This window comes from Ptychodera flava, assembly GCF_041260155.1.
Source record: "Ptychodera flava strain L36383 chromosome 23 unlocalized genomic scaffold, AS_Pfla_20210202 Scaffold_23__1_contigs__length_28996876_pilon, whole genome shotgun sequence".
Classification (NCBI taxonomy): Eukaryota; Metazoa; Hemichordata; class Enteropneusta; family Ptychoderidae; genus Ptychodera; species Ptychodera flava.
In genome coordinates this window covers 21,455,235-21,480,541 of record NW_027248277.1, presented here as the reverse complement: position 1 = coordinate 21,480,541, position 25,307 = coordinate 21,455,235, and the positions used below count along the sequence as shown (strand labels likewise).

At 39.0% G+C, this 25,307-nt stretch overlaps 4 protein-coding genes and 1 long non-coding RNA gene across 5 annotated transcripts; 1 reads left to right on the top strand and 4 right to left on the bottom strand.

Moving 5' to 3' along the window:
• Window positions 1-1,162: 1,162 nt before the first annotated feature.
• Window positions 1,163-6,770, bottom strand: LOC139123609 (serine/threonine-protein kinase PDIK1L-like). The gene is made up of 2 exons (XM_070689777.1): window positions 6,684-6,770; window positions 1,163-3,222 (listed from the first exon to the last, which is right to left on the bottom strand). The coding sequence occupies exon 2, from the start codon at window positions 3,215-3,217 to the stop codon at window positions 2,360-2,362; it is 858 nt and encodes a 285-aa protein (XP_070545878.1). The 5' UTR covers window positions 3,218-3,222; window positions 6,684-6,770; the 3' UTR covers window positions 1,163-2,359.
• Window positions 6,771-8,001: 1,231 nt separating this feature from the next.
• LOC139123848 (serine/threonine-protein kinase pdik1l-A-like) lies at window positions 8,002-8,604 on the bottom strand. The gene has a single exon (XM_070689999.1). It carries the CDS (start codon window positions 8,602-8,604, stop codon window positions 8,002-8,004), a length of 603 nt encoding a protein of 200 aa, XP_070546100.1.
• A 5,441-nt stretch (window positions 8,605-14,045) lies between these two features.
• Window positions 14,046-14,396, bottom strand: LOC139123847 (serine/threonine-protein kinase PDIK1L-like). Its single transcript, XM_070689998.1, has one exon. The coding sequence runs from the start codon at window positions 14,394-14,396 to the stop codon at window positions 14,046-14,048; it is 351 nt and encodes a 116-aa protein (XP_070546099.1).
• Window positions 14,397-14,422: 26 nt separating this feature from the next.
• On the bottom strand, window positions 14,423-15,510 carry LOC139123846 (uncharacterized). The gene is made up of 2 exons (XM_070689997.1): window positions 15,460-15,510; window positions 14,423-14,977 (listed from the first exon to the last, which is right to left on the bottom strand). Exons 1-2 carry the CDS (start codon window positions 15,508-15,510, stop codon window positions 14,423-14,425), a joined length of 606 nt encoding a protein of 201 aa, XP_070546098.1.
• Window positions 15,511-19,048: 3,538 nt separating this feature from the next.
• Window positions 19,049-24,975, top strand: LOC139123608 (uncharacterized). The gene is made up of 5 exons (XR_011549726.1): window positions 19,049-19,536; window positions 21,516-21,588; window positions 22,032-22,166; window positions 22,462-22,536; window positions 24,344-24,975. It is a non-coding gene; the product is annotated as an uncharacterized lncRNA (long non-coding RNA).
• The last annotated feature ends 332 nt before the right edge of the window (window positions 24,976-25,307 follow it).

The window sequence follows — 25,307 nt, the reverse complement described above, 5'->3', positions numbered from 1 at the left end:
GTGAGTGCAGTCTATTCTCCTTGACAAATAGACTGAAAGATCCGTCCCTCGAGGGCTCTCTCTGCGCTCCCTCTCTAGGGCTGTTCGATTCCGACCCGAGTAACGACCTGGGTAGCTTATGTTGACGTCATAGGACACTATTTAGCATGCGCAGAACTGTGACCCGGAGATGCGAAACGACCGACATACCCGATCGACCTTTGTAAACAAACATGGCAACAGTATGGAAGACCGGTCACGACATGCGACATGCGAGTTTTTTTTAACTGCGACCTGGGAGTTCTTAAACTGCGACATGCGAGTTCTTAAACTGCGACATGCGAGTTGCAAAACTAATATGGCGTTTGCATACATGTCATTTCGTTCCCCTCCTAACGATGGATTACAGAGGTAGAGACGAGCTTATTTCTGCATACTTCTACAACGAATACACCGTGGGAGAAATAGCGGCCATGTTAGGACTTAGACATGTATGGAAGACCGGTCACGACCTACGACATACGACCTGCGTCCATGTCATCTGCGACCTAACCCTAACCCTAACCCTAACCCCTAACGCTAACTAACCCGTTACAATTTTTCCCTCCCTTGGCCTAACCTCCAGGGTTGAGAGCGAAGTAAGGCGTTTTACCAGAGAAAACCTAACCTCTAACCCTCACCCTAACCCCTACCCTAACCCTAACCCCTAACCCTAACCCTAACCGCAGATCGGAGTTTTAAAAACTTGCATGTCGCATGTCGTGACCGGTCTTCCATACATGGCAACAGAGTTGAAAAAAAAAATTGCCTAATTATTTTGAAGATTTTAACGAAGATTTGGACCCTTGTATATTTTTTGATATGGATAAAAACTGTCATGTTTTAATCGATTATTTTATAGCAAGTCAGGTCTGCATATTATTTTCTATTCATCAGAGCAACATTTTGAAAACTCCGATGTGATGTACATGATGTGAGGACCGTGTTGTACTAACGTTTTGCATATTTCTTATATCGCCAGCTACACACGTAAACGGTGTGCAATTTAAGGGCATAGAAAGGTACCTTTCACTAAAAAATTACGGGAAAATGGCAACCTCTTAATGCAATAACTACCGGTAATAATATTATTACTTTTATTTGCTGAAACTGACGTAAACGCGTAAAATATATTTATTTACTTCATCTGTTTGGCGGCCATTTTGCCGAGTTGCTACTTGCAACTCTACCAACAACCCAGCTTCCGACGAGAGAGAAACCCCGAGTAGGGTTGAAAGGTCAAATGACGTTATTTGCGTCATCAGAGTAGCTACGCTGATTCGTTCGACTGCAACTCGGGTAACTCGGGGCGCTACTCGGGTTGCAATCGAACTCGGGCCCAGGGAGCGCAGAGAGCGCCATCAAGCGACGGATCTTTCAGTCTACTGGCAAACTGTCAAATACGGACGTCGATACAAGAAAAAGCGACGACAATTCCTGGCATGATCAGGAGCAATGAAGTATTTGCACGCAATTCAACAACAGATGTCCCGAGAGACTTTCACCTCGTTATCAAGGAACATTGCAACAGAGCCTCTGGAAAATTGAAGTCAATTTCAATCAATGATTTTTCCAAACTCATATTGACAGCGCAAAGTCCTGGCAGGTTGAGAAATAGAACTGACTCGAAATCTATCTATATAGATCTCTTTTCCTCAATTTAATCAAATACACTTTCTTGTTCTACACTACGTTTAACATCAACAAATGCATTGTATTTACAATATCACAAAATGGTATTAGCTGTATTGTTTACATCTTTTAGTTCATTGCTTTCTAAACATAAAAAATTGGTAATGTAGTCACAAAAGGCTCAGTGAAAATTATAGTATTTATGAACTCATCCCTAAGAATTGAAAAATCTGAAAAGCGACCGAATAATTAAAGCGGGTAATTCTTCCAATATGCATTACGACCATCTGTCAAGCGTACAATCAACGTAAGTGCAATCCACATAAACTTCAGTGCAATCACCATACCATTAGTTTTTAAATATTTGTGTTTGTTGTGATTCGATTGAAATTGATCTAAATAATTCAACAATTTATACGATATTAAAAAAAATATCTGTGAAAAAACGTTATTATTTACCCTAGCAAGAGCACTCGAAATAGCATCTGCGGTTTCCAAATAGGCTAAATATTCTTACTGAAGATGCAATCAAAACGAATAACCCCCTGACCAAAACTTTTCACAAAAGTCGTAACATGTTGCTCCACTATAATTTTTCAATAGAACTTTGCTCTGAAATTCGATGACTCATGAAAAAATATGGTTTGTCATCTATTTTGGTGATTTTTTCAATTTCTTTTCAAAAGATTTGCATACAGGCATGTTTCGATCACAGTATGCAGCAGTATGAACCTGATGCTGACTGCAGTGCCTCGTGGACTTCTTTGGCCGAGGGTCTGGATTTGTAGGAAGCTCTGATCATTGAGTTGATCAGATTCCTACTTTCCTCGGGAATGTTGACCTTCGGATCAAGTGTTCTGGTCGCACCTGGATTAGTGTGAAGGAATATTCCTACAGGTTCTTGACATTGGCCGCTGAAATAGATAACGAGCCGTATACCCATTATTGTGCGCTCCAGTATGGCACAGAACATGATTCCAAGAGAAAAGACATCGGCTTTCTCGGTGTAGTTACCGTTGTACACTTCAGGAGCCAAGTACAAATATGTTCCTGCCTGTGTGTGCATGTAAGATGCCAGAGGCAGCCCACGGCTTGGTAACGAAACGGTGCCGGATAGCTTAATCTTTGCAAGTCCAAAATCAGCAATTTTGGCAATTAACTGACCATTATTCATCGTGATCAAGACATTTTCTGGCTTGAGATCGCGATGAACGATTCTCCTACTGTGAGAATACTGGATAGCGTCCGCCATTTGCTTTATGAAAGAGAGGAGAACTTGATCGGAAAGCTTCGCTTCGATGACGTAATTCTCTAGGTTACCCCTGTTGCAGAACTCCATCACGATACACATGTTTCTCTTTTCCTTAAAATATTCGACATACTGGACAATGTTGGGGTGGTCTTTTAATGCATGCAACGCTGCAAGTTCCTGGATTTGAGACGCATTAGTACTACCTTTGATTTCTTTCATGGCATAAATGGCGCCATCTTTGTGACGGACCTGATAAACAACGCCAAACGCTCCGCGACCAAGCTCTTTTACCCTCTGGTAATCTCCAGCTGGCATTTTGTCTGCGAACGAAAGAAACGAAGTATAGTCAGAGCAGAAAAACCATTTCGTGAACAATATTTTTTCGATGAAATTATCAAATTATATCAAATTTAAGGCCGTTATGATTACGTCCGAGGACTCGCGCTGTGTGATCAATACTTTATACCATTTAACGTAGAGTGCGCCTCGGATTCTCAAACGTTTACAATGCTTTTCTGATCAATCCATTGTTGGGGAGGGAGGTCATTTGAAAGATCTTAGAGTAAGAATAATTTTCATCGTCTTAGTTTTTTCGAAAAATGAAAGTTTCATTTTTCTGTACAGTGTTGACATAGAAATGGTCGCCATTTTGAATTTCAAATACCGGTAAATCTTGGGTAATTAGTTTCTCCAATACTAATATTTTCACGGTGACCCTGATTTTTATAATTTTGAAAAAAAACGGTATGGTTGAAAGATACCTTGAGGAAATTTTTAGTAAATGTTTAAGTGTTTGTCTTTCGAGGCGCATGTTACCTTAATGTGTATTTCCTGTGATAAAAATAGGATACGTATGCAAACATAATACTGCCATAAAATAATCTCATGATAATTATTAAGCTTGGTTCAATAATTAATTAAGTCGACGAGGCTTGCACACATATTTAACCCTTGTTCACAATAATTTTTCAAGGATAAGTCTCTTTCCAGAGTTAAAATGCATGTATGTTTTGAAATTCGGCGGTTGGAATAGAGTCGATGCGTGTTTTCGCTTTTGTTTCAATAGTTTCGGGGAAATGGGTGGGGTGATGGCTAACAATTGTTGCACGTTGAACTGTTGAGTAAATTTCTGCCCTGATAGACAACCAAAGCGGTACGGCTGTTTCATTTCATCCGTAAATGTGCAGGCCTGTACTATTCGATAAAAACAGTGACATGACGTTAGCTAGTACGTGCGACATCTTGTTGGATGATATTTTCGAGACGTCGACAGGATGAATTTTCGGGTCGATATAAGTACTCTCTATGACGGTTACCTACCTGCAGAGTATTTTTCATTTACCGTGTTTTCATGTTGGAGAAAACGGACAAGTTTCTCTTGTGCGTTTCAAATCATGAGGTACTCCTGAAGTTTACTATTTCCGCGTTAGAATAGCTGTATGTTTTGGTTTTTTCCCCAAATATATCTTACTTAGGGACCCTTCTATAGAAGCCTAGAAGGGCATTGTCGTATGACCAACGTCATTTTTTCCTTATCAAAATTATTTTTCGAGTAAAATCAACCATATTTATGTCAAATGAGCGGTGCAACTTTGTAAAATGATAGAAATACATCTTAAGAGGGTTAAATATAATAGTTGGCCAAAATATTTTCAATACATACGCATTCATTTTGCATATGTTGGAATTCAATTCAAAGCGCAGTTGCGCCGCTGACATGGATACACAGCATAGCGTCGGAGAGGTATCATGAGAGAAGACATATAGGTCATATTTCTGTTCCAACGTCAACGTCGGTACGTTCTCCGTTGGGAGATCATTCTTAGCAAAAATACCGCTTTCATAATCCAGAAAGATGACGGCAAATAAAGTTCACATACATGGAGCAACAGCCAGTGTGTTTGGGCAAGGAGCTAAAATGAGACAACACCCATGGTTCGAGCTACCGCGTTCAAAGTCCAGTGTCTGTCTTTCGTTATAGCCCACAGGCAGCCATTGCGTAGACTCGATGATTCGATCGAAACTCGCAAATAAACTAACAACCAATTGTCAACACACAGAAATGCTATACTCACCAATATATATATATATATATATCACACCGGTTTATAGAACGTTTTTTCACTCTGTACTGACTAGTGTAACCTATGTGAGTGTCTGTATAGCTGCTGCTACACCACTCAACAATATGGCGTGTTCCAATAGAGTCCTATGTGTGCAACGTGAACAGGGAATATTGATAAAGAATATTTTCTCTTTCATTGCACATGCGTATTGGCATATAAAAATCAGTGGAGCGAAACGAGTCCGGCTGGAATGTTTCGGCTTTGTTAGATGCATGGTAAAAAAGCAAGCTCAGGTCATAGGTAATAGTAGTAAAAATAAACATGGGAGTAAGCTCCGCCGATCACAAATTATTTACAAAAATAGTTTAGACGACTCCTGGTTGCTAACTGAAGAAGTGAGTGTAATCACTACGATAGTATGTTACAGAACAAATCAGAGAAGTCATATCTCCTTTTTGTTTAGGATTTTTCGATAAAAATAATGATCATGCGCATAAATACAATGGAGGGGGTCACTCATTGATGAAGTGGAGGCTAAGCTAGCATTTCAGTAACGTTCGTGGCATAGCCTACACTCACAGCCCCGCTTTTAAGTGTCCCTCAGCATGTAATGCTCTCTCTGTTTGATATATGTTAAATAAAGTAAAATGGGCCTCGCGGACGGCTATTTGGACACTCAATATTTTCTCATAATTTTCTTGTCTATACAGCTCTTAGAGCGTCTGAGATTTTTCGAAAATCGAAAATTAATGTTTTTCCCATTTGAGTGAACACAAGGATAGCGGCCATTTTGAATTTCAATTGTCGGTAGATATCAGGTAATGTGTTTCTCTAGTACTAAACTTTGCACGGTGACCCCCGGGTTTTTATTCTTGATTTGGGTAAAAGTATGGCTGAAAGTGACATCGAGGATATTTTGAGCAAAATGTTAAGTCTTTCACTTTCGAGGGGCGTACTACCTTAGGATAAATCTTTTCTTAAAAGGACTTACACAATACAAGCATGCACTTAAGGTTTGACCTCAGTGACTAACACAGTAGATGGGGAAGTCCCAAGCTTGCTTGACGACGCTGTATTGAAGTAGCGTCATCGTTTGAGATCGCGCAGTCCTTTTTGATCGGCGTCATAATCTTTGACTATAGACTATTCATTGTAGCGATAAAGCTTTGCGTACGAGTCATCGAGGAAAGCGTCAAGGGGCGCTGGTGCATGATTTTAACGGTCTTTCGAAAATAAAGCTTATTCAAATCAAAAGATTGTGCACAGTAAATTCATAGGAAGCTCAAATTAACAAATATTAAAAATACCCATTCATTCATTTACAAGCCATGTTGCATCAATGTAACATAGTGAATAGGATAGTCGAGGTCAAATTAGGTCAAACAAAACCATTCTGTGTTCATTTACAAGCCCTGTTCCGTCACTTAAAAGTACAGACTATTTATTAAGATAGTTGCATTTGAAACACCATCGATGTGTGTTCCACGTATAATCACACAATATTTGGGTGTCACGGCAGATGTTGTGACCGAGAAAAACGGAAGTGAACACATTCCACAAACATGGGACAACTTTTAGTCTGAGGTGAAGCACTACCTATGTTCATGGTTTAGTCTCTGTATCAAGTTATAGCTCATGAGCTGTGAGTGTGTGTACGTTCGGATTTCGAATGAAAAGCGTAAATCATGTGATAAAAATTTGGTAAGTCAACTCACCGATTTATTTCTGGATGGTTTAAGGTCGACAGTTTTCCTGTACCAACCTATGTAGCACGTATGAATGCTTCAGCTACCTAGTTGAGCATATGACAGCCGAAAGCATGTAGATGACCCGTTTCGCTTTCATTGCGCATGCGTGTTAGCACCTATGATTAAGTCAATGTTCAAGGATTCAAGGATTTTTAATTCCCAATAATGAACAGAACAGAAAAATAGAAAAATTCAGACACATTTAAGGATAAGTAAATTGGGTCGGGACTAGAAAATAGCATAATGCAAATAGAGTCCAGCCCCGTACCATTCACAATCTCTGAATTAATCATTTTACCATAGAGCGCTATGCTGAACATTTAGCCTGGCTATTTGAAATAAATTCTATATCAATGTAAGTACATAAATTATAAAACTTTGTGGCAGAACAAAATATATATGACAGAAAAGAGACACGAGATGACGTTTCAAGCCTTTTTAATGTTTGAATTGGATTTCACAGATCTTATACTTTCTGGGATTTGGTTTCAGAGTAACACAAGACTATTTCATTGAACATTGTCATATACTAGTGGTATGTTTAGGATGAGAAGATTTCCCTTATCTTTTGCCTTATCGCTTATCGGATACGATACAAAAGTTGAATATTTGACAAGTTACCAGGAATTTCTGGAGGAAAATTTCCACGTAAGTCATCATAAACAAAAAGTACAGTTTGATAAGTACAATGATTACTTAAAAACATCAAGAATTGCCAACTCATGAAACAATGGTGGTGTGTGCTCGAATCTGTTGGAGTTTTTAAGAGTACGTACTATTCGTTTTTGGGGTGCATAACTTTAATCTTTAATACAATCAGTTCTCTGATAGTATAAGTCAAAGGTTGTCTTGCACTTAACCAGCACTTTTTCAAAGCAATATTTCTGATATGTCTTGTCAAAGATGACATGAAATCTCCTCATACTTAATATATTCATATTGATGAGAATCTAAAGTTCAGTATGGTAGCAACAGTTTACTCGAAGAATGAAGGGATACATATTTAGAATAAAAAACCTAAAATTACGACCTCAGATTATTGATGTCCAGCGATTTAAATGTACTTTAAACTTTTTGATAAAAATCCACCTAACATGATTTCGTCCTGACGCCAGTATTTAATATGTCAAAATACTCGATCGGAACTATTTCCGTTCGCTGATATTACAATTGTTTTCAAAGAATTATCGTACTACATTTCAAAAGAAAACAATCAGTCTAACTGTGATTGCGTAGGTAATTTCAGATCTCGTAAAATTTTGTTTATCTGTCGAATGAATTCCGATCACAGTATGGCGCAGTACGAAAACCACGTCTTCTCAGCGCTTTGTACGTCATTTCTTTTCTCCGGTCGTGCAATTATCGGCATGGGTGAATTGAGCACATCGTAAACTTCTCTAGCCGACGGTCTTGCTTTGTATTCACATCTGATCATTGAATTGATTAGCTTTCGAATTGCCTCTTGGATGATGACACTCTTGCCAACTTCTCTGACTGCTTTTGGATGATGAAATAGATACTCCCCTACACAGACTTCTCCAATGTTATTATAATAGATCATCAGGCGCGAACGGCCTCTAATTATATCTATTCTGCGCTCCAATATCGCACAAAACATCAAACCTAAGGAGAAAATGTCGGCTTTCTCTTTGTAGTGAGACTTATATACTTCAGGTGCCACGTAAAGACGAGTTCCAGCCGGCGTATGCATATAGGATACACCACTAGCTGGTAAGGGATCACCGTCGCTAAGCTTGATCTTTGCAATGCCAAAATCAGCGATTTTAGCATTTGGTTTACCATTCTCAATCGAAATCAGGACGTTTTCTGGTTTCAGATCACGATGAACTATGCCCTTTTTATGAGAATACTGCATTGCGTCAGCCATGTGTTTCATCAACACAAGGATGACTTAATTTTTTGGCTTTTCTTTGATGACGTAATCTTCGAGGTTACCACCACTACAGAATTCCATAACGATATAAAACTTATCTTGATTCGGATTCAAAAAGTGTTCGATATATTCTACTATGTGAGATGATCTTTCAGCTCTTTCAATGCCACCAGCTCTTCGATCGATGATATTAGCTTTTTAGGTCTACCACACTCCTTCATCGCGTAGATTGTCCCATCTCGGTGCTGGACTTTATGAACGGTGCCATAGGAGCCTTTGCCAAGGGGTTTTAACTCCGTGTAGTCTTCGAAGGGAAGGGACACGACATTTCGGTAGACGGTTCCTGTTCAAGAAACTAACGATCAACAAACAAGACATCTTAATTGGAACTCTATGGATATGCATCTATGTTTCAGAAAGTGTATCTGTGCTGTTCGACGCATGGCACCTGATAACTTGCTTTTGACTGGCTAATATTAGGATATCGATTTTGCTTTTTCCTTCGAAAAGTCTTTTTGGAATACAAAATACGCTCGATCTTTTTGAAAACAATACGTTATGATTCTATGATATGTCTACATTCACAAGCCCACCAAATTGACGGAATATTGATATCAAATAGCTGAACTTCTTAGAGATGCACGCCATTTGATTTCATGAAACTGTTTTCGGACGATTTAGTTTACACAAGGCATGTATGGATGTTAAATGCATTTTGAAGACAAGCATTGTATATTTCCATTGATCGATTTAAAAAGGAATTTCTCCGCCTATAGGCAACTCAAAACGACTTTTGACTGCAGAAAAAAATCTTTAGACCTGCCTGCCTGCATAATATATTTGAAAATGCTTTTCGTTCAAAGAGTCCAAAACCTACTTTGACCAGGGTAAATTTACAAATATGTACATCTCAACATGGTAAAGAAGATGTGTCAGCCATGTTTACTCTACGGTAAATGCCCTTGTACTATATTTGCACGACTGCGTAGTGAAAATCAATGATTAGCTAATATCGGTACGGGTAATCACATTGTTGTCTAGGCAGGTTTCTTTTACCGTGGAGTATATATTTTGCTGGCGGTGATACCATGACAGCTGGAGACAAGCATCATATTTGTGTGTGATAGGGTGCGGCTTAATCTTTGAAGTCAAGAACCGTTAATTTACCTATGTAATATCAACAATGCGTAGCTCAACAAATTAATTAAAAAATTGGTACCGATCGCGAGAAACTTGTCTAACTATGTAATGGGGGTCCCAAGCTATGTTGACAATACTATACATTGTCTTTTTACAATTGGTGCAGCGCCACCAAGTGTTGTTACCAGAAAATAAGCAAATTGGCAAATATATGAAATATCTCGATATATGGTATTCAATAAACCGATGGCCCCACGTAAAATGCAAAGAGAACATTATATTTTCAGTTTTACAAATCGGTGAAAACTACTTTTTGTTCCACAGGTCGAGGGGAAATGGTCACAAATGGTAACTAAAGAAAGATTAAATGCATGTTGTGTTTTTTGAGGAGCAGTAGCATGACTGTTGGTGTACGACCAGTCACTATTCTGTTCAAAATCGATTTTGAAGATAAGTACTATGCTCGCTAAGACAGATGGAAAAACTATTTAAAAAAATATAATGTAATCGTCGGCCTCAATATTATCGACAAATAAGCATTAGGTAAAGTGAATTCCAATTCCAGGTGCGCTAGAGTCCGGAAAGCAGAGTCGTATTTGTTTCAACATTATCGGTGTGACTACTCCCATTTTGAAATCACAACCAAACTTATAATTCGGAGAGACAGCAACAGCAAACAAAGTTGACATACATGGAGAAACAGCCAGTCTGTACGTGAAGATAAATGAGACTACCTCCATCGGTCAAGCTACTGCGTTCAAAGTGCATGTCAAACATGTTATCGTTTAAGGTAAATGCTTTTAGGGTATATTTGCACGGCTACAAAGTAAAAATAAATGATGAGTTACTGACGGTTTAAGGGCAGTCTCGGTAGTTATTTGCTACCATTCAGTATACCGGTACATTTTGCTATGTCACTATACAGTCCTCAGTGATACAGTGACAATTACAGACAGGCATCCTGTGTACAACATTCAGGCCACGGTATGAATAATACTATGTTTCTTGAAACCAACTTCATAATAATTGTTAAAACCTGACTTGGTAAAGTGCTTTGTTCAGTATTTTCCAACTTATTTAGGTGCAACAAATTCAGCCATCTTCATTCGCTCGCGAAGACTGTCTGCCAAAATGTAAACAAATATCTCAAGCATACCATGCATATTTGCGTGTGATAGGGTTGAACTCATTGTTTGATGTAAAGAACCCAGAAATAATTTACCGAATTGGGACAAAGTGTAGCTTAACAACATGGGTAGCGCGTTTAATTTCATATATTTGATTCTTTGAAGGTTATTTGTGCAATGGCAATGGCAAAATCTATTTATGATGGCATCACTATTTGTCTTTGTGATTTCTCTTCAAATTAAAGTTGTCCTAACTGCTCCCGATAGATATGAAAAGACAATGGGAAATCCCAATACTACTTGCAAAATGAAACAATTAACTATTATTATTATTAACTTTCCGTTTTCAAACTCTGCTCTCATAATGACGTCGACATATCTATAAATAGAGCAATTGCCATGTAACCTAAAATATAATTTGACGAGCGAGACACAAAAGCATAATAACGATATAGAGAAACCAGCAAATGCGTGAGTACCAGTACCCGCCGATGTGCCGATAATAGTCCAATAGTTGTTGCAAAGTTGACTAACGCGGAGTATTAAGGCAAACAAACGACTGGTCAAATCTGTGACTTTTTCAAATTTAACAGTTAACCACCTATGAAAAAAATGTTTTCATTTTCATTACATATGCGCGATAGCGTAGCATGTTTTTGAAACGTCACCAACTGCCAGACACTTCCTGGAACCTTACTGACGGGGTTGGCGGTATCAGAGTAAATAGTGCAAAAGATTTTCGTAGTCAAAGACATATAGATACTACCTCAGTTGAATATGTACAGAGAAATCTCAATTTTCGTAGCGGAACTCACACAAACTCATTAAATTTAACTTTGACCAGTATTTCAGGATCTGATCGCGAGAAACTTGACTAACTATGTAATTGGGAAGTCCCAAACTTGCTTGACAATAATGCACATTGTCTTTTTACAATTGGTGCAGCGCCACCCAGTGTTATTACCGCCAGGGAAATCAGCAACTTGAAATGTATTGATACTTGGTGTTCAATATAGCCGCTGCACTTACATAAACTTCATGGGGGAAATTGTATTTTCAGTTGTAACAAAGACAAGAAAAGTGAAAACTTTATTTTTCCCACAGCCTCAGGAAAACTGGTCACAAAATAATTAGGAAAGATTACGCCCATCTTGCGTTTTCTGAGGCGCAGTTGCATGACTTTTTGTCATATGACCACTGTCATTTTTCCTGATTATTTATTTAATGATTTCGAAAATTAGCATTATGGCATAATTGTGTCAATTAAAGGGAAATATATATTTGGAAAAATGTACGTCGGCCTCAGTATTTTAAACAATTAATCATTCAGTAAGCATTGATTGAAGTGAATTTAAATCCAAGTCGTGCTACAGACATGAATGTATGAATTGGGAAAACAGTGTAGCAGGTATTTCTGTTGCAACGTCATCGCTGAGTTTTATTCAACATTTGGCATCACAAACGATTTCATAATTCAGAGAGACAGAAGTAGCAAACGTAGTTAACATACATGGAGCAACAACCAGTCTGTACGTAGAGTTAAATGACAGTACCTTCATCGGTCAGATTCTCTCAATAGTTACAGCGCGTAGGCAGTCATTGTATGGACTCTCGGTGCGTAACGCAAACTAACATACTAACAAACAGTTGTCACACAGAGAAATGCTCTACTCACAGGTGTATGTTTTGCCGGTTTACAGAGTGTTTGATACTATTTGCTGGAAGTGTAGTCTATGTCAGTGTCTAGCTTCAGCTTCTCAACAAATTGTCGTGTTTAAGGAAGTATGGGCCTCGAAAGTGAAAGATTTAAACTTTTGCTCAAACTTTCCTAAATGAAACTTTCAACCATTCTTTTACCAAATCAACGATAATAATCGGGGGTCACCGTGCAAAGTTTGGAGCTAGCGAAATAAATTACTCAACATTTTGCGATATTTGAAATTGAAAATGGCCGCCATTCCTGTGTTAGTTCTATGAGGTAAAAATAACATTTTGAATTTTCGAAATGCTTAGACGGTGAATTTTTTCATCTTTCTTCAAGAGGTTTAAAATACCCCCACAAGTGATAGATCAGAAAAAAATTGTAAAAATATCCGTCCGAATATCTGTCCCGGAGGCACATTCTGCCTTAAGTACTCGAAATGTACAAAGGTAGCAACCAAAAAGTAGGGATATTGAATATTCTTTCTTTCATTGCACCTGCGCATTTTGCACCTCATGCCATAGATGACAGAAATCAATAACAGTATGTCTGAAAATTATTCACAGACATATTGTGGTCTGGTTTCTGGTTGCTACTTGAACAAAAGTGGATTTTTTAGGCATGGGGAACGTCATATACAGTGTGTTTGTATTACAGAACAAGTCATATGCACTTTCTGTTCTGGATTTTAACCAAAGTTGTATACGTAAAAATCATGGAGAAGTCACAGTAGCACTTCAGTTACGTTCATGGCACATCCTACACTCACTGCCCCTCTTTTAAGTGTTCCATGGCATGGTGATACTCCCTCTGATGAATATATTTTTAAAACATGTGCACCAGGGACAGATATCGACTCTCAAAATTTTTCAATTTTTTCTTTTCAGGTCTACCACTTGTGGGGGCTTTAGACAAAATTTATAGTCTTATTCTTTCAAAAAAATCATTTTTCTTCATTGAGTTCATTTAGAGATGGTGGCTATTTTGAATTCCAGATACCGGCAAATGTTAGGTATTCCCTCAATTCCAAATTTCCCTCGAAAGAGCAATTCCTTCATCCAAACCTCGGTATAAAGAATCCTTCACTGTTTTCTGTGAAATCGCGTGTTTCCCGCCTAGCGCAGTATTTGTTCGAATTTTAGTGTGAAGAAACATTGCACAAACATTTTAACCCTTAAGTGTTATTGAACTATTGAGCATACAGTGCTGAATGCATAGTATGGTTTATTCTTGATATAGCAGAATGAATAACAATTGAAACGCTACTTTGAAAAAAAAACCTTTTTTTTCTTATATGGGGTACTTTTTAATGTAAATGTCAAAATTAATTTGAAAAATACAACGTAAGTTCGGGCATCATGTAATCATCAAAATTAGCATATTTACAACATCATGTGATGATTGTTTGATTCAAACGTTATATATGGTAGATATTTCCCATTGACTAGAAGTTTAGCTCATTCCTGTTACAGCACAGAGCAGTTTGGACACCGCGTTGTTGACTTGAGCTTGAGCGATTTGTAGACTTCTTCGGCCGACGGTCTCGATATGTTGTCCGCGTACAACATCGCTTCGACCAGACTCGTAGTTTCCCCTGGAACGGTGATCATCGGCAGGACTAGTCTGACGGCGTGCGGGTTTTGTTGAAGAACGAGGCCTATCGGGAACTGAATATCGTTGTCGTAAATGATTACAAGCTCCAGGCCACGTCCCGGTATATTCAACACCAGGCGCTCCAGTATGGCACAGAATATCACCCCTAATGAAAACACATCGACTTTCTCAGTGTGGCATCCCTCGAAGACTTCAGGCGCCATATACATGTATTTCCTCCCACTTTCTGTCATGTAAGATTCCAGAGGAAACTCAGGCGGCGGTGGTGAAACGGTGCCAGTAATTTTCCCCAAACCAAAGTCAGCAATTTTGGCGCAGTAATCTTCCCCAAACCAAAGTCAGCAATTTTGGCAATTGGCTCATTATTTTCCACCTTAATCAGGACATTTCCAGGTTTGATATCACCATGAACGATTCCATTTTTATGGGCGAATCTGATAGCGTCTGCCATTTGTCTCATCAATGCAAGGGTAACTTGATCTGAAGGGTCTGTGTCTATGATGTAATTCTCCAGGTTGCCGCCATCACAGAAATCTGTCACGATACACATTTTCTTTATATTCGAATCGTAAAAGTGCTCGATACACTTGAGAATGTTTGGGTGACCACTCCCAGTGTGCACTGCAAGAGCTTCGCTGATTGGCGACACTAGATGAGCGTCTACTTTGCCTTCTTTCATCGCAAAGACGGCGTCACTGTAATTGTGACGGATCTTGTAAACCACGCCGAAGGCTCCTTTGGCGATGGCCGTGTCTTCGGTGTAATCTTCAGCTGGTATGCTTGTCTGCGAGCAAAAAGGAAAAAAATGTATGAGAAAGAAGTTGAGGGGAATGTGCAGCGTCTCGGAAGATTGTCGATCATCGGTCGGCTGAATATTATTGTTATTTTATATCATAATGAAAGTTTGCAAATAAAATGTGATCTTCCGAGCTCTCCTAACGATTTTGATATTACGATACTTGTATTGTTCATATTTACTTTTATTATTTTAATTTTTTAATTTAAATTGTATTGAGAGATTTTATGTCATGTGCTATATAAGAAATGGGGATTAAGATTAATGTTAATAATATTCACATTTAAATAATCTCAACCTTAGTTTTAAGCAAATTTTCTTTTTTGCGAAAGCAAAATCAGTGTCCACACTTGAACAACATCTCGAGGGGCAAAATCCAAACAATGAACACGATGGCTCGAAATTGATGTTGTTCTCGTGTATGTAGGGAGAAGGACAGATATTATTTAAATGCAAATGGGTCTCTGTACCTTTATACACCTAATTAATCTTCGCTGGGCCAAGTATCTGTGGCATGTCATGTGCGAGAGAAATTCGTCTGTGTGTTTTCTCGGACACCCCTACCCCACCCCCACCACCAACTTGTTCAGAAATGAACGTTTTAATTGTCGACAAAAAAAATTAACACGATGGTACCTAATTTTTGATAATTTGATCTTAATTTGTTTTCCAATTTTTGAACAGTGTTAGGTGCCCTATAGCTGAATGTTGAATATTACAAATTACTCATAAAAAAAATATTGTGAAACTTCAAAAGAAAAGCAGATGAGCTTACATTTGCAGATAAACTGGCATTACTTCACTATCCAATTACCCACATTAGATATGCATTCTTCAGCATATGTCATCACGTTTGCTTTAAGTCAAACACACAACAATAAATAATAATAAATAATAATATTTATTTCTTTAAAGCGCACTACACATACGTCTCAGTGCGCTTTACACATTTAAAATTGATAAAACACCAGCAAAGCATGACAAACTAAAATGTTAAAACAATCAAAATAGGCTAAAAACATAAATGGTTAAAAATGATGAAAATTTCTGCAGAGTAAAACAGTCAAAATACAAAAAACATTATTAAAATATACAGAGTAAGTAGCAAAAACGTAAAATAAATCAAGCATCAGCGGTTCCGGTAAAATTGTGACCTTCCAAAACATTAGTAATAGTGCTTTGCAAAAAGGTGAGTCTTTAAAACTCGCCCCCCTCTTGAGGGCCACAAAGTTATGTAAAGAGAACAACCGAGGGAACCAAAAAATGTAGAATGAACGAAACTCACACAAGTGATTTTTTTTTTTTTTTTTTTTCATTCTTCAAGAACACTGAAAAATGGCGCAGGGCGCTTGCCTGAATATTATCTCGATTTGCAATATCGGCGAAAGTTAGTTAACGTGGTGGATGCTTGCCCCAGCATGGATACTTATTAAGCCTGCGGCAGACGAGGGTAAACGGACTGGGAGTAGAACAACAAACTGTATTGTAAACTGAACAAAACAGTTTAAAAAAGACATCTTATGTAACTGTAAGACATTCTTGATCTTAATTGTACGGTATGCTAATTTACTCAAAAGTGCAAATGTTTTGTCTGAATTAAAAATACTGCTAAGCTAATTTCCTTCTATCCACCCAAAATATGTAATTATCATCATAAGAGGAGATCGTTAAAGAAATTTTGTGTCAAATATGGTCGCATAGGGATGGTTTGAGTCAGTCTCCGCAAGGTGCATTCAAAATCTCATTGTAACACACCTCATCCGCAGTCTGTGTTCTAATTCGCCAATTGATAGTCACGTGGGATGCGTTCTTTTTGTGCTGATCAACGTAAACGACGTCATCAGGCATCATTTGTCGGAACTGGCATCAGTTCCGAAAAATGATGCCCGCTGACGTCAAAATAAACACTTGCGCATGCGCGAACTGGAATGTAAACAAAGATGTCGTCTGCGGCCGAGCGAAACGATAGTCGAGAAATTTCTCGGTTTATCCTACTTTCTGAAGAAGAACTGAATGCTCTGGTTTCAAACAAGGACTCGAAACGAACGAAGACGATAATCAAAGGTGCATTGAACGTTTTGCAGAAGTATTGCGACCCTGTCGGGAAAAACTTTTTCTGCTGAACCACTCCAACATATTACATCATAAGCTTACATGCCACAACTTTTGTGTATGGTACGTTCTTATGTATGACTACGGATGAGGTGTGTTACAAAACACATATTGACTGGCCATTAGGGCAACAGCATACGTCTTCAACCCCTCGGGCCTGTGAGTCACCCCCAAAAACAGACTGTTTCCCTCGGCCTACGGCCTCGGGAAACAGTCTGTTTTTGGGGGTGACTCACAGTCCCTCGGGGTACAGACGTATACTGTTGCCCTCATGGCCAGTCAATATGTGTATACTGATCAGTTCGCGACAAAAACTGCTTGTTTTGATGAGAAGCTAGGGAGCGTGGCTTGCGTATGAAACGAAGTCCCTATGATAAAGATTAACAGACGTGATATTTCAAGGAAAATTGTCCTGACCAGTGAGAAAATTTTGAGTTGTGAATATGTTTAAACAACACTCTATGGTCTGGTTTAAAGGCTATGGGACGGGTACTTCCATAATTTCGAAAACGTTCACGTGCCGCCCTTATTTGGGGATTTGTTTTTCAGTGAATTAGTCTATAAAGGTTTAATACTTGTATTTCAGTGTAACTAGGGTCAAAATTGTGAATCGTGTCATCGACCAACGTATGAGCCCAAGCAGATTATATGTTCTGTCCGCGAATTTCAGCAAGTCAAGCAGATTAGCTACAAGCTTTGCTGGTACCCGGCCCCGCAAATTCTTAGTTCCTGCCCCATAATGCTTTGCAAATTCCCACGCCATGACATTGGACCAACGTCAAAGGCCGTAGAGATCTAAAAGGAGTCGTAAAATTACGATATTTTCGTTCAAGATGGGATATGGGTTCTTTACGTGAGACCTCACACTCCTGCTATTTATCCACAGAGGTACACTGCAAATTCTTCTGGCTTGAAATATAACCACTTGGTTTGTAGGTGGCTTGCGGTGAACCAGTGTGTATATGTTTGAAATATTTCGGTTTGCCCGAAATCCACTAAGGTTTTTATGGTTTGAAGTCACGCCACCACACAGAGTATGGATGGCGTGTATTCATACCAATGCATTGGTGGCTTATTATCAAGCCCGTCATGGTATAAATTTAAGCCGAATGGCTTCTTTTTAAGCCAGTGACAATATAATTCATCGGTTTAAATTTGAGCCACTGGCATCGTTGGTTTGTTTATATACCGACAAATTCATTGGCTCATCTTTAAACCAACCACAAGTGGCAACTTTGTGGGCATGGTTTGAGTTTAAACCATTCAACTTTAAGAAATTAATCGGTCTGTTTTCAAGCCATTGTCATCATCAGTCACTGGTTAATTTCTAAACCAGAATGTTTGACATCACGTAACGATTTGCGCATTCAGTGCAACAGATTGATTAGCTTTAATTTTGGGCGATACAATTTTGTGAAGTTTTCAATTGAACAAAAGACATGGACTTGCTTGAAGTCTGTGGGCACATAAATATCAAAACAAATTGAAGGAATTAATTGACAATAAAAAACGTTGATCTCAAATGACGTCATTTTTCTTTCATTAGGCCTAACATGCAAAAATAAATGTAGGGCCTATACGTCGGATTGTCAACATTTCCCAAGACAACGACGAAAGTAAAAACCACAATAATTAATGGCTCAGACTTAAGCTACCACAACCGTGAGTCACGCATCCAACAACAAACTTTGGCCGAATGCGCGCGTGCTGTAGTAACAAAATTGAAATCGCGATCAATGCTATTCTCTGTAGGCTCGGATTGTAGGCATATCCTTAATTTTTGCCAGGCCACAGCCTTGATCCTGGGATAAGTCCGACGCATTTTATTAATAAGGACATGTTTGAAATGGATGTTCTATGCCCCTGAATGCGCCAAAAATATACACAAGCCATAGCAAACGCAACTGATATTGAGACGGTCGTTCAAATTACAGCGTACAAGGAGGAAGTCCTTAACCTTTGACCGTCGTTTCACCCTTTGTAACATTACACTTTAAAATAGTTCAATTTTACACAATGATTCACCAAGCCAATGTTTAAACTTCGGTATAGATATTATATCTCCGTGACACATGTAAGAATTATAGTACTTGTTGGTTAATCGTAATCTTAAAGGGACCGCTGGCTACTGGAATCCCCATCCCTTCACTTTAGTCAGTTGCGTATTAATACTGCTGTGCTGGGCGCGAAAATTCTGAATTCCACTGGCCTTCGCACCGTAGCCGAGCATGCCGAGGCGTTATTGACGATCGTATCAGCGCTTACGATTCCGTACTCCGGCACAAGTCGACAGTAATGGCTTCCGTCAGCGATGAAGAATTACTTCGCAAGCAAGAACTGGTTATGTACCTCAACGACAGCTATTCGCCACCACATATACACGGGTCATGATGCAAGTTGCAACAGACGTCTTGGAATGCATGCCACAAATCAACGTAAGCTTGTTTTTGCATATTCCGTAGAAGATTGCAAAGTCATTGATTTAAACCGGGCTTGTTTTTTCCTCAAAGCATATCGGTTAGCTTGAACCATTTTAAGTAACATACATGCGTTAGAGTATTGTTGGAAAAACTGAAAATTTCTTTGACATACCACTACACCATCATGACCATGGACGGGTGCACCAGCGAAAATTGATAGCACTGCTCATTAATGATCATTGCCAAGGATGTAACAAATTAGCCTTCAATTTCATTTCATCTGGCTGAACTGATGTGTGTTTTGTCCATTTTGTATGTTATCGTGTTTGTATGGCTTTTCACCACGGCGAATGAATGTGTTTCCCCGAAATCGTCCGTGCACGGTGAATAATCAAATGCGTTTCCACTGTGTCAGCTGGTCAGCGACGAGGAGCTTTTCTAAGAGTAGCCCTGAGTACAGGTCTGTGTGTTCCCGGCGTTATACGGCCTCCACCACTAGCTAGCCGTGCAACGGTCTATGGAGATAACTGGGTAGTGTTGTTGCGGCGAGATTCAAAATGGCGATCCCCGTGGGTAAACAACTTGTCGAGTACGTTATGGTTCAGAAAACGAGCGGTTTTGGATGTTAGAAGTTAATCGCATCTTTCCTTGGGTCGGTAAGGAGGTAAAGGTAGGCTGGGAAGGATTTTGCCCCGATAGAGCTGAATTTTGCCAAGCAGACCGCGTTTTCGTTGCGGTCCTCATCCGGACCGCAGAGACCCCAGTTATCTCCATAGACCGTTGCAGGGCTGTGGCGGAGGCCGTGTAACTGTAAGTTATAACGCCGGGAACACACTGTACGCAGGGTATTCTGAGAGGTGGATCATGGTGTGCGTTAGCTGTGGGTCCATAGCTGTGGTGTTTTCAGACGGGATTCATGCCTTTTACGGGCTGGTTTTGACTTTTACGATTTTAACCCCGCCACCACAGCTATGGGATATTCCATAGACTAGCGTCCAAATCCGCCGCAAGCACCCTTTGCGCAAGTTTGCTCGACGATATTTCGAAAAATTTTCCATCCAAATTACAAATTGCCAACACTCATCGACAGCTTGGTTATTAGGGACTCACCAGACCAGAAATCCGCTCAAAATTCACTGAAATATCGCCTTTTTTCTAAGTTTGCGCGACATGACTACACGTAGACCGCCATTTTGCTAGCGTAAAACTGTTGGTCGAGGATCCCTGCAGTACGTCACTACAGTGACGTAGGGCCGTGACCTCTCAACTTCTAAACACAAACTGAGAGATTCATCGTGTGATATCGATGACCATCGTTCGTCTTATGGACATTCCCAGTCTCACAAAACTGAAACCAAACTTTTACTTGGGGAAAAAAGTTCAGTCCTAGGATCTATAATTATTCGTGGCGCGCCGCGCGGATGCTGGCCGTAAGTTAGTTTGTGTTCAGAAGTTGAGAGGTCACGGCCTACGTCACTGTAGTGACGTACTGCAGGGATCCTCGACCAACAGTTTTACGCTAGCAAAATGGCGGTCTACGTGTAGTCATGTCGCGCAAACTTAGAAAAAAGGCGATATTTCAGTGAATTTTGAGTGGATTTCTGGTCTGGTGAGTCTCTAATAACCAAGCTGTCGATGAGTGTTGGCAATTTGTAATTTGGATGGAAAATTTTCGAAATATCGTCGAGAACAAACTTGCGCAAAGGGTGCTTGCGGCGGATTTGGACGCTAGTCTATGGAATATCCCATAGCTGTGGTGGCGGGGTTAAAAATCGGAAAAGTCAAAACCTGCCCGTAAAAGGTAGGAATCCCGTCTGAAAACACCACAGCTATGGACCCACAGCTAGGTGTACGTCGTCCGTAGTCCGCTGTACATTTAATAACCCCTTGCCATTGTCCATCCTGAACGGAAAGATGGCAATCATTTAAAATTTGTCATCCATCAGTTCACAGGAAAATTGCATTTAATAACCCTTTGTCATTATTGTGTATAGGACGGAGACACCAACAAATAGCTGCAACAAGAGCTATCGCCACAGTAAAGAGATGCCCATTTTACCAGAAAATGTGAGTAAAACTGCACATTTGTTTCACGCTACCTTTCTGTGTGATTTTCAGGCAAACTGACTTGCCACAGCTTATTTGCAGATATCCTCATGTCATTCTTTCAATAACAAACATAGACTGTTTCATGGATGATATTTCTTGTTTATGTTGATAATAACCTCAAACTGGCAACTTAGATGATTTAATACAGACACATACCTCACAAATCCTTTGGCCAAAAAGATGTAATGGTTGAGTCTGTTATTCAAGGCAAATTTATATTTCCACAGCATGATTGAACTTAGGTCCTTCAACATTGCTTACACAAATTTTGTGAGCCATCTTGTCACTCACGACAAGTAAATATTAAAGTGATTCATTTTCAGCAAATAACTTCCTGTACAAATGTGACTTTTGACTTCCACTTACCAGTAATAGATAATTATTTGTTTCTTTTTCAACAGATTGTCCAGGACATAATATACTAGATACAGAAAATGCCTTCAGCTCCACAAATTAACAATGGATTCTCTGAGTACAATGTGTAAGCAGAATGAAGACTGCCCTCAGATATGGAATTCAAAGAACAGATATAAAAGGTGATCAAGTATCGTTATGTGCAGTGATAATAATTAAATCAGGCATGAATGTTCCTCATATTTCCGCATATTACACTAACACTTTGGGTTTTGTTTAAATTTCAGCTGTTATTACAATGTACACATCTGTGACATATTATCTTTGTCGTGGTCACACAACAGACAGACATGTTTAAACTTTTTATTGTTATAATCAATCATAAGAGGGGAGCCACTTGCTTGCACCTAGTTTATGATATTGAATCTTAGTCTGTTGTATCAAAACATATTTGCCATTTCCCTTATTTTTAAACAGGCATCAAACATTTTTGGTTCCCAAGAGTGTCTTTGGTGGAAAAACTGCAGTTGGAAAAATGGTAACAATTGTGATGTAAGTATTGCTTGTTGAAAAAATTTGTTACTGTGATTCAGTACAAACTAGTCAAGGCACATAATGTGCCTTGACTAGTTTGCTCTGACATTAGCTGTAAGTTTTAGCAATTTTCAATCTTCATTGTTGTGTGTACAAACTGCAGTTTTGATAGCTATATAACAGTCTCTTGAATACCAGTGTTCTGCTTGACAATGTACTGTGTACATGCTTAACAACCATTGTTATTGTTGACAAATGAATTCTATTCCAGACTGAAATTAGATTTTTAACAATAACCATGCTATACACATATGAACTGGATTGATAATGTATGTTAGACATTCATCATGCCTTAAGAAGTAGAACAAGAAACTACAGTATATACACACAACAAAACTACTTGGAAATTGCAATGGCTACAGCTGATGGAGTTTTCATCATGCTGGATTTATAATTTCTGTCTGATTCAGTACAACAAAATCCGTGTAACCCTACACTGGAAATCTCTCACAGCCCTGTTACATTCTGAGGGCTGGTTCAGGGATGTGCACATACCTGTACCAGCTCTGAGAAGCTACAGAGACTACCAGCTATTAAAATAATATCCTCAGTATAGTATAGTCAGAAAAATAAGTAGCACAGCTGTATTTCACATCCATGTACCTAGTGTGTCCTGTACAATAGTTTTGCAAATAGTACATGTAACATGGGTTTGAAAAAATGAGCTTGAAAATTTGCTTCGAAATCAACCTTGTAGAAGCAATACAGTTCTGTAATAGGCAAATTCAACATAACTGGTACATGAATGTCTGCATAGGCACAATTGCATTGTGTGTTAACAATAAGGCTGGTACAGGGAGGTAAGCTTTTATATGACCAGGGTAAAAAGGGGCTGAAAATTTCAACAGGGCAAGCTGGTATGTGGATGTGTTCATCACTGTGCCTCAAATGCTGAACACAGGTCCTAGTACAGGGAGGTGAACAACTCTTCTGGTACATGCATATAGTGCTAGGCACGTCACATACCTACAGCACACATTCCCATATCAGGATGTGTATAAAATTACCCCTGCTAGTGTTGTCAGGTACATGGGTGGTACACAGAGTGCTCGTCAAAGCTGTGCTAGGATGTTGTGCAAGGACATGGCCATGTCAAATCTGCATTAGTCAATTTGTTTCAAGATAATTAGATATTATTCCCTAATATTTTTCTTCGTTCAGCAAAGGAAAATACAAGTGACGTAATGACCGTGTCACCACGAGTCGAAGACAAGTGGTGACACGGTCATTACGTCATGAGTATTTTCACTATGATGGCTGTTGCATAGCCAGAGTGATAAAATGCCTTCTCAAAGTCTTTCCAACTTCTTTGCAAGTCTCAAAAGCACATTGCACAGTGACTCTAATATATCTTGCCTTGTAATATATTCATTTTGATATTCTGGATTTGAAATTCATTATCATGACAGTCAAACCATAGTTTTACACATTTTTGCCAGTGCAGTGATTCAGCAAGGCCTATGACAATGACAATAACTTGTAAGAGCTATCTTTTTCATGCTAAGAGACTTTACCCTGAGTAGTCATATCAGATTATTGGTGCAACAAGAAAGACTTGATAATAGTGTACCTGCAGTCAAATATGTGTTCAAGAACATGACTGTAATTTAGAATGCTACCAATGAACATTCCAATATTGTACAAATTCCCTAAATATACCAGTAGATAGGCCTTGCCCTCATTGTACTAGTAGCTTGGCACTGAGTGTTTTACCATGATCTAATCTTGTGCCTCAAATTTAAATGTTTACATCTTTATATTCCAGGATACTGGAAAACTCTGAGGAAGAGATGCAAAGCAGCAGCCCTGTCTAGGTATGCTCGTCTATGAAGGAGCAAGCAGTTTGTGTTGTTTCTTGAAGGTGTACTATTCTGCAGCATGGAAAGAGACAATAATCGCAATCATACCAATCCATAATCCAATAACACTAGGCCAAAATTTGTAAGACAATAGTTGTAAACATAGACACAAAACAGACAGTAAATAGACGGTACACAAACAAAGTCAAATTCATGAAAGAAAGATATATAGACCTCTGGCCAAATGTTATGTTACAATGTTATGCTAGGTTTGTTCAGTTATCTAGGGTTTCAAAGTTTAATTACATCAGATGTCTGAAAGGAACTTGTCAATTTGAAGAGTACTTCTGGCTTGACAAAGCTGGGATGTGAACTAAATGTGCTGACAATTATGAGTGGTCTGTAATGCACAGGGGATTTCCTGGTGAAACAGCTAGCAATTTTGCATCAGATGCATGAGGTAAACTTTATAACATCAAGGCGTTCATAAGAATATCATTTTCAGTGAGTATACCCTTGTAAGTATTAGATTTAATTATGTTGCAACAATTGCTGTTTCATTTCTTGTAAATTGCAATAAATGTTAATGTGAAATTAATTTTGATGATTGTTTTTTTAATGTAGCTTGCAAGCAGGATTTCTAACTATTTCAGCTGTTGTTTGTGTTTCAGATATTTTACAGTCCTGCTTTGTGTAGCTCCATCACATAGAGGACCCAATAGGCCATTCCATGGGATGATAATCCTCCTCTGTGTCTACAAAATTTGAAGACATCCAATTTGAATTTGAAGGATGGTCAGAAATAATTATCCCTCCCCTCCCCACCCCCCCCCACCCCCGGCAATATGGCTAATATTGAACTGGTTTGTCAGCAAGCCATACAAAAGCCCTAGAGTGGCATGTCTGCAAGCCAGCTTGTAATGGCTTGTT

Excerpts from the sequence above, each read along its gene's own strand:
- LOC139123848 (XM_070689999.1), bottom strand. The coding sequence starts at position 8,604 with ATGGCTGACGCAATGCAGTATTCTCATAAAAAGGGCATAGTTCATCGT.
- LOC139123847 (XM_070689998.1), bottom strand. The coding sequence starts at position 14,396 with ATGGCGCCTGAAGTCTTCGAGGGATGCCACACTGAGAAAGTCGATGTG.
- LOC139123846 (XM_070689997.1), bottom strand. The coding sequence starts at position 15,510 with ATGACATGCCACAGATACTTGGCCCAGCGAAGATTAATTAGGTGTATA. Across the intron at positions 14,978-15,459 it reads GATTAATTAGGTGTATAAAG|ACAAGCATACCAGCTGAAGA; the intron begins GTACAGAGACCC and ends TTTTGCTCGCAG.
- LOC139123609 (XM_070689777.1), bottom strand. The coding sequence starts at position 3,217 with ATGCCAGCTGGAGATTACCAGAGGGTAAAAGAGCTTGGTCGCGGAGCG.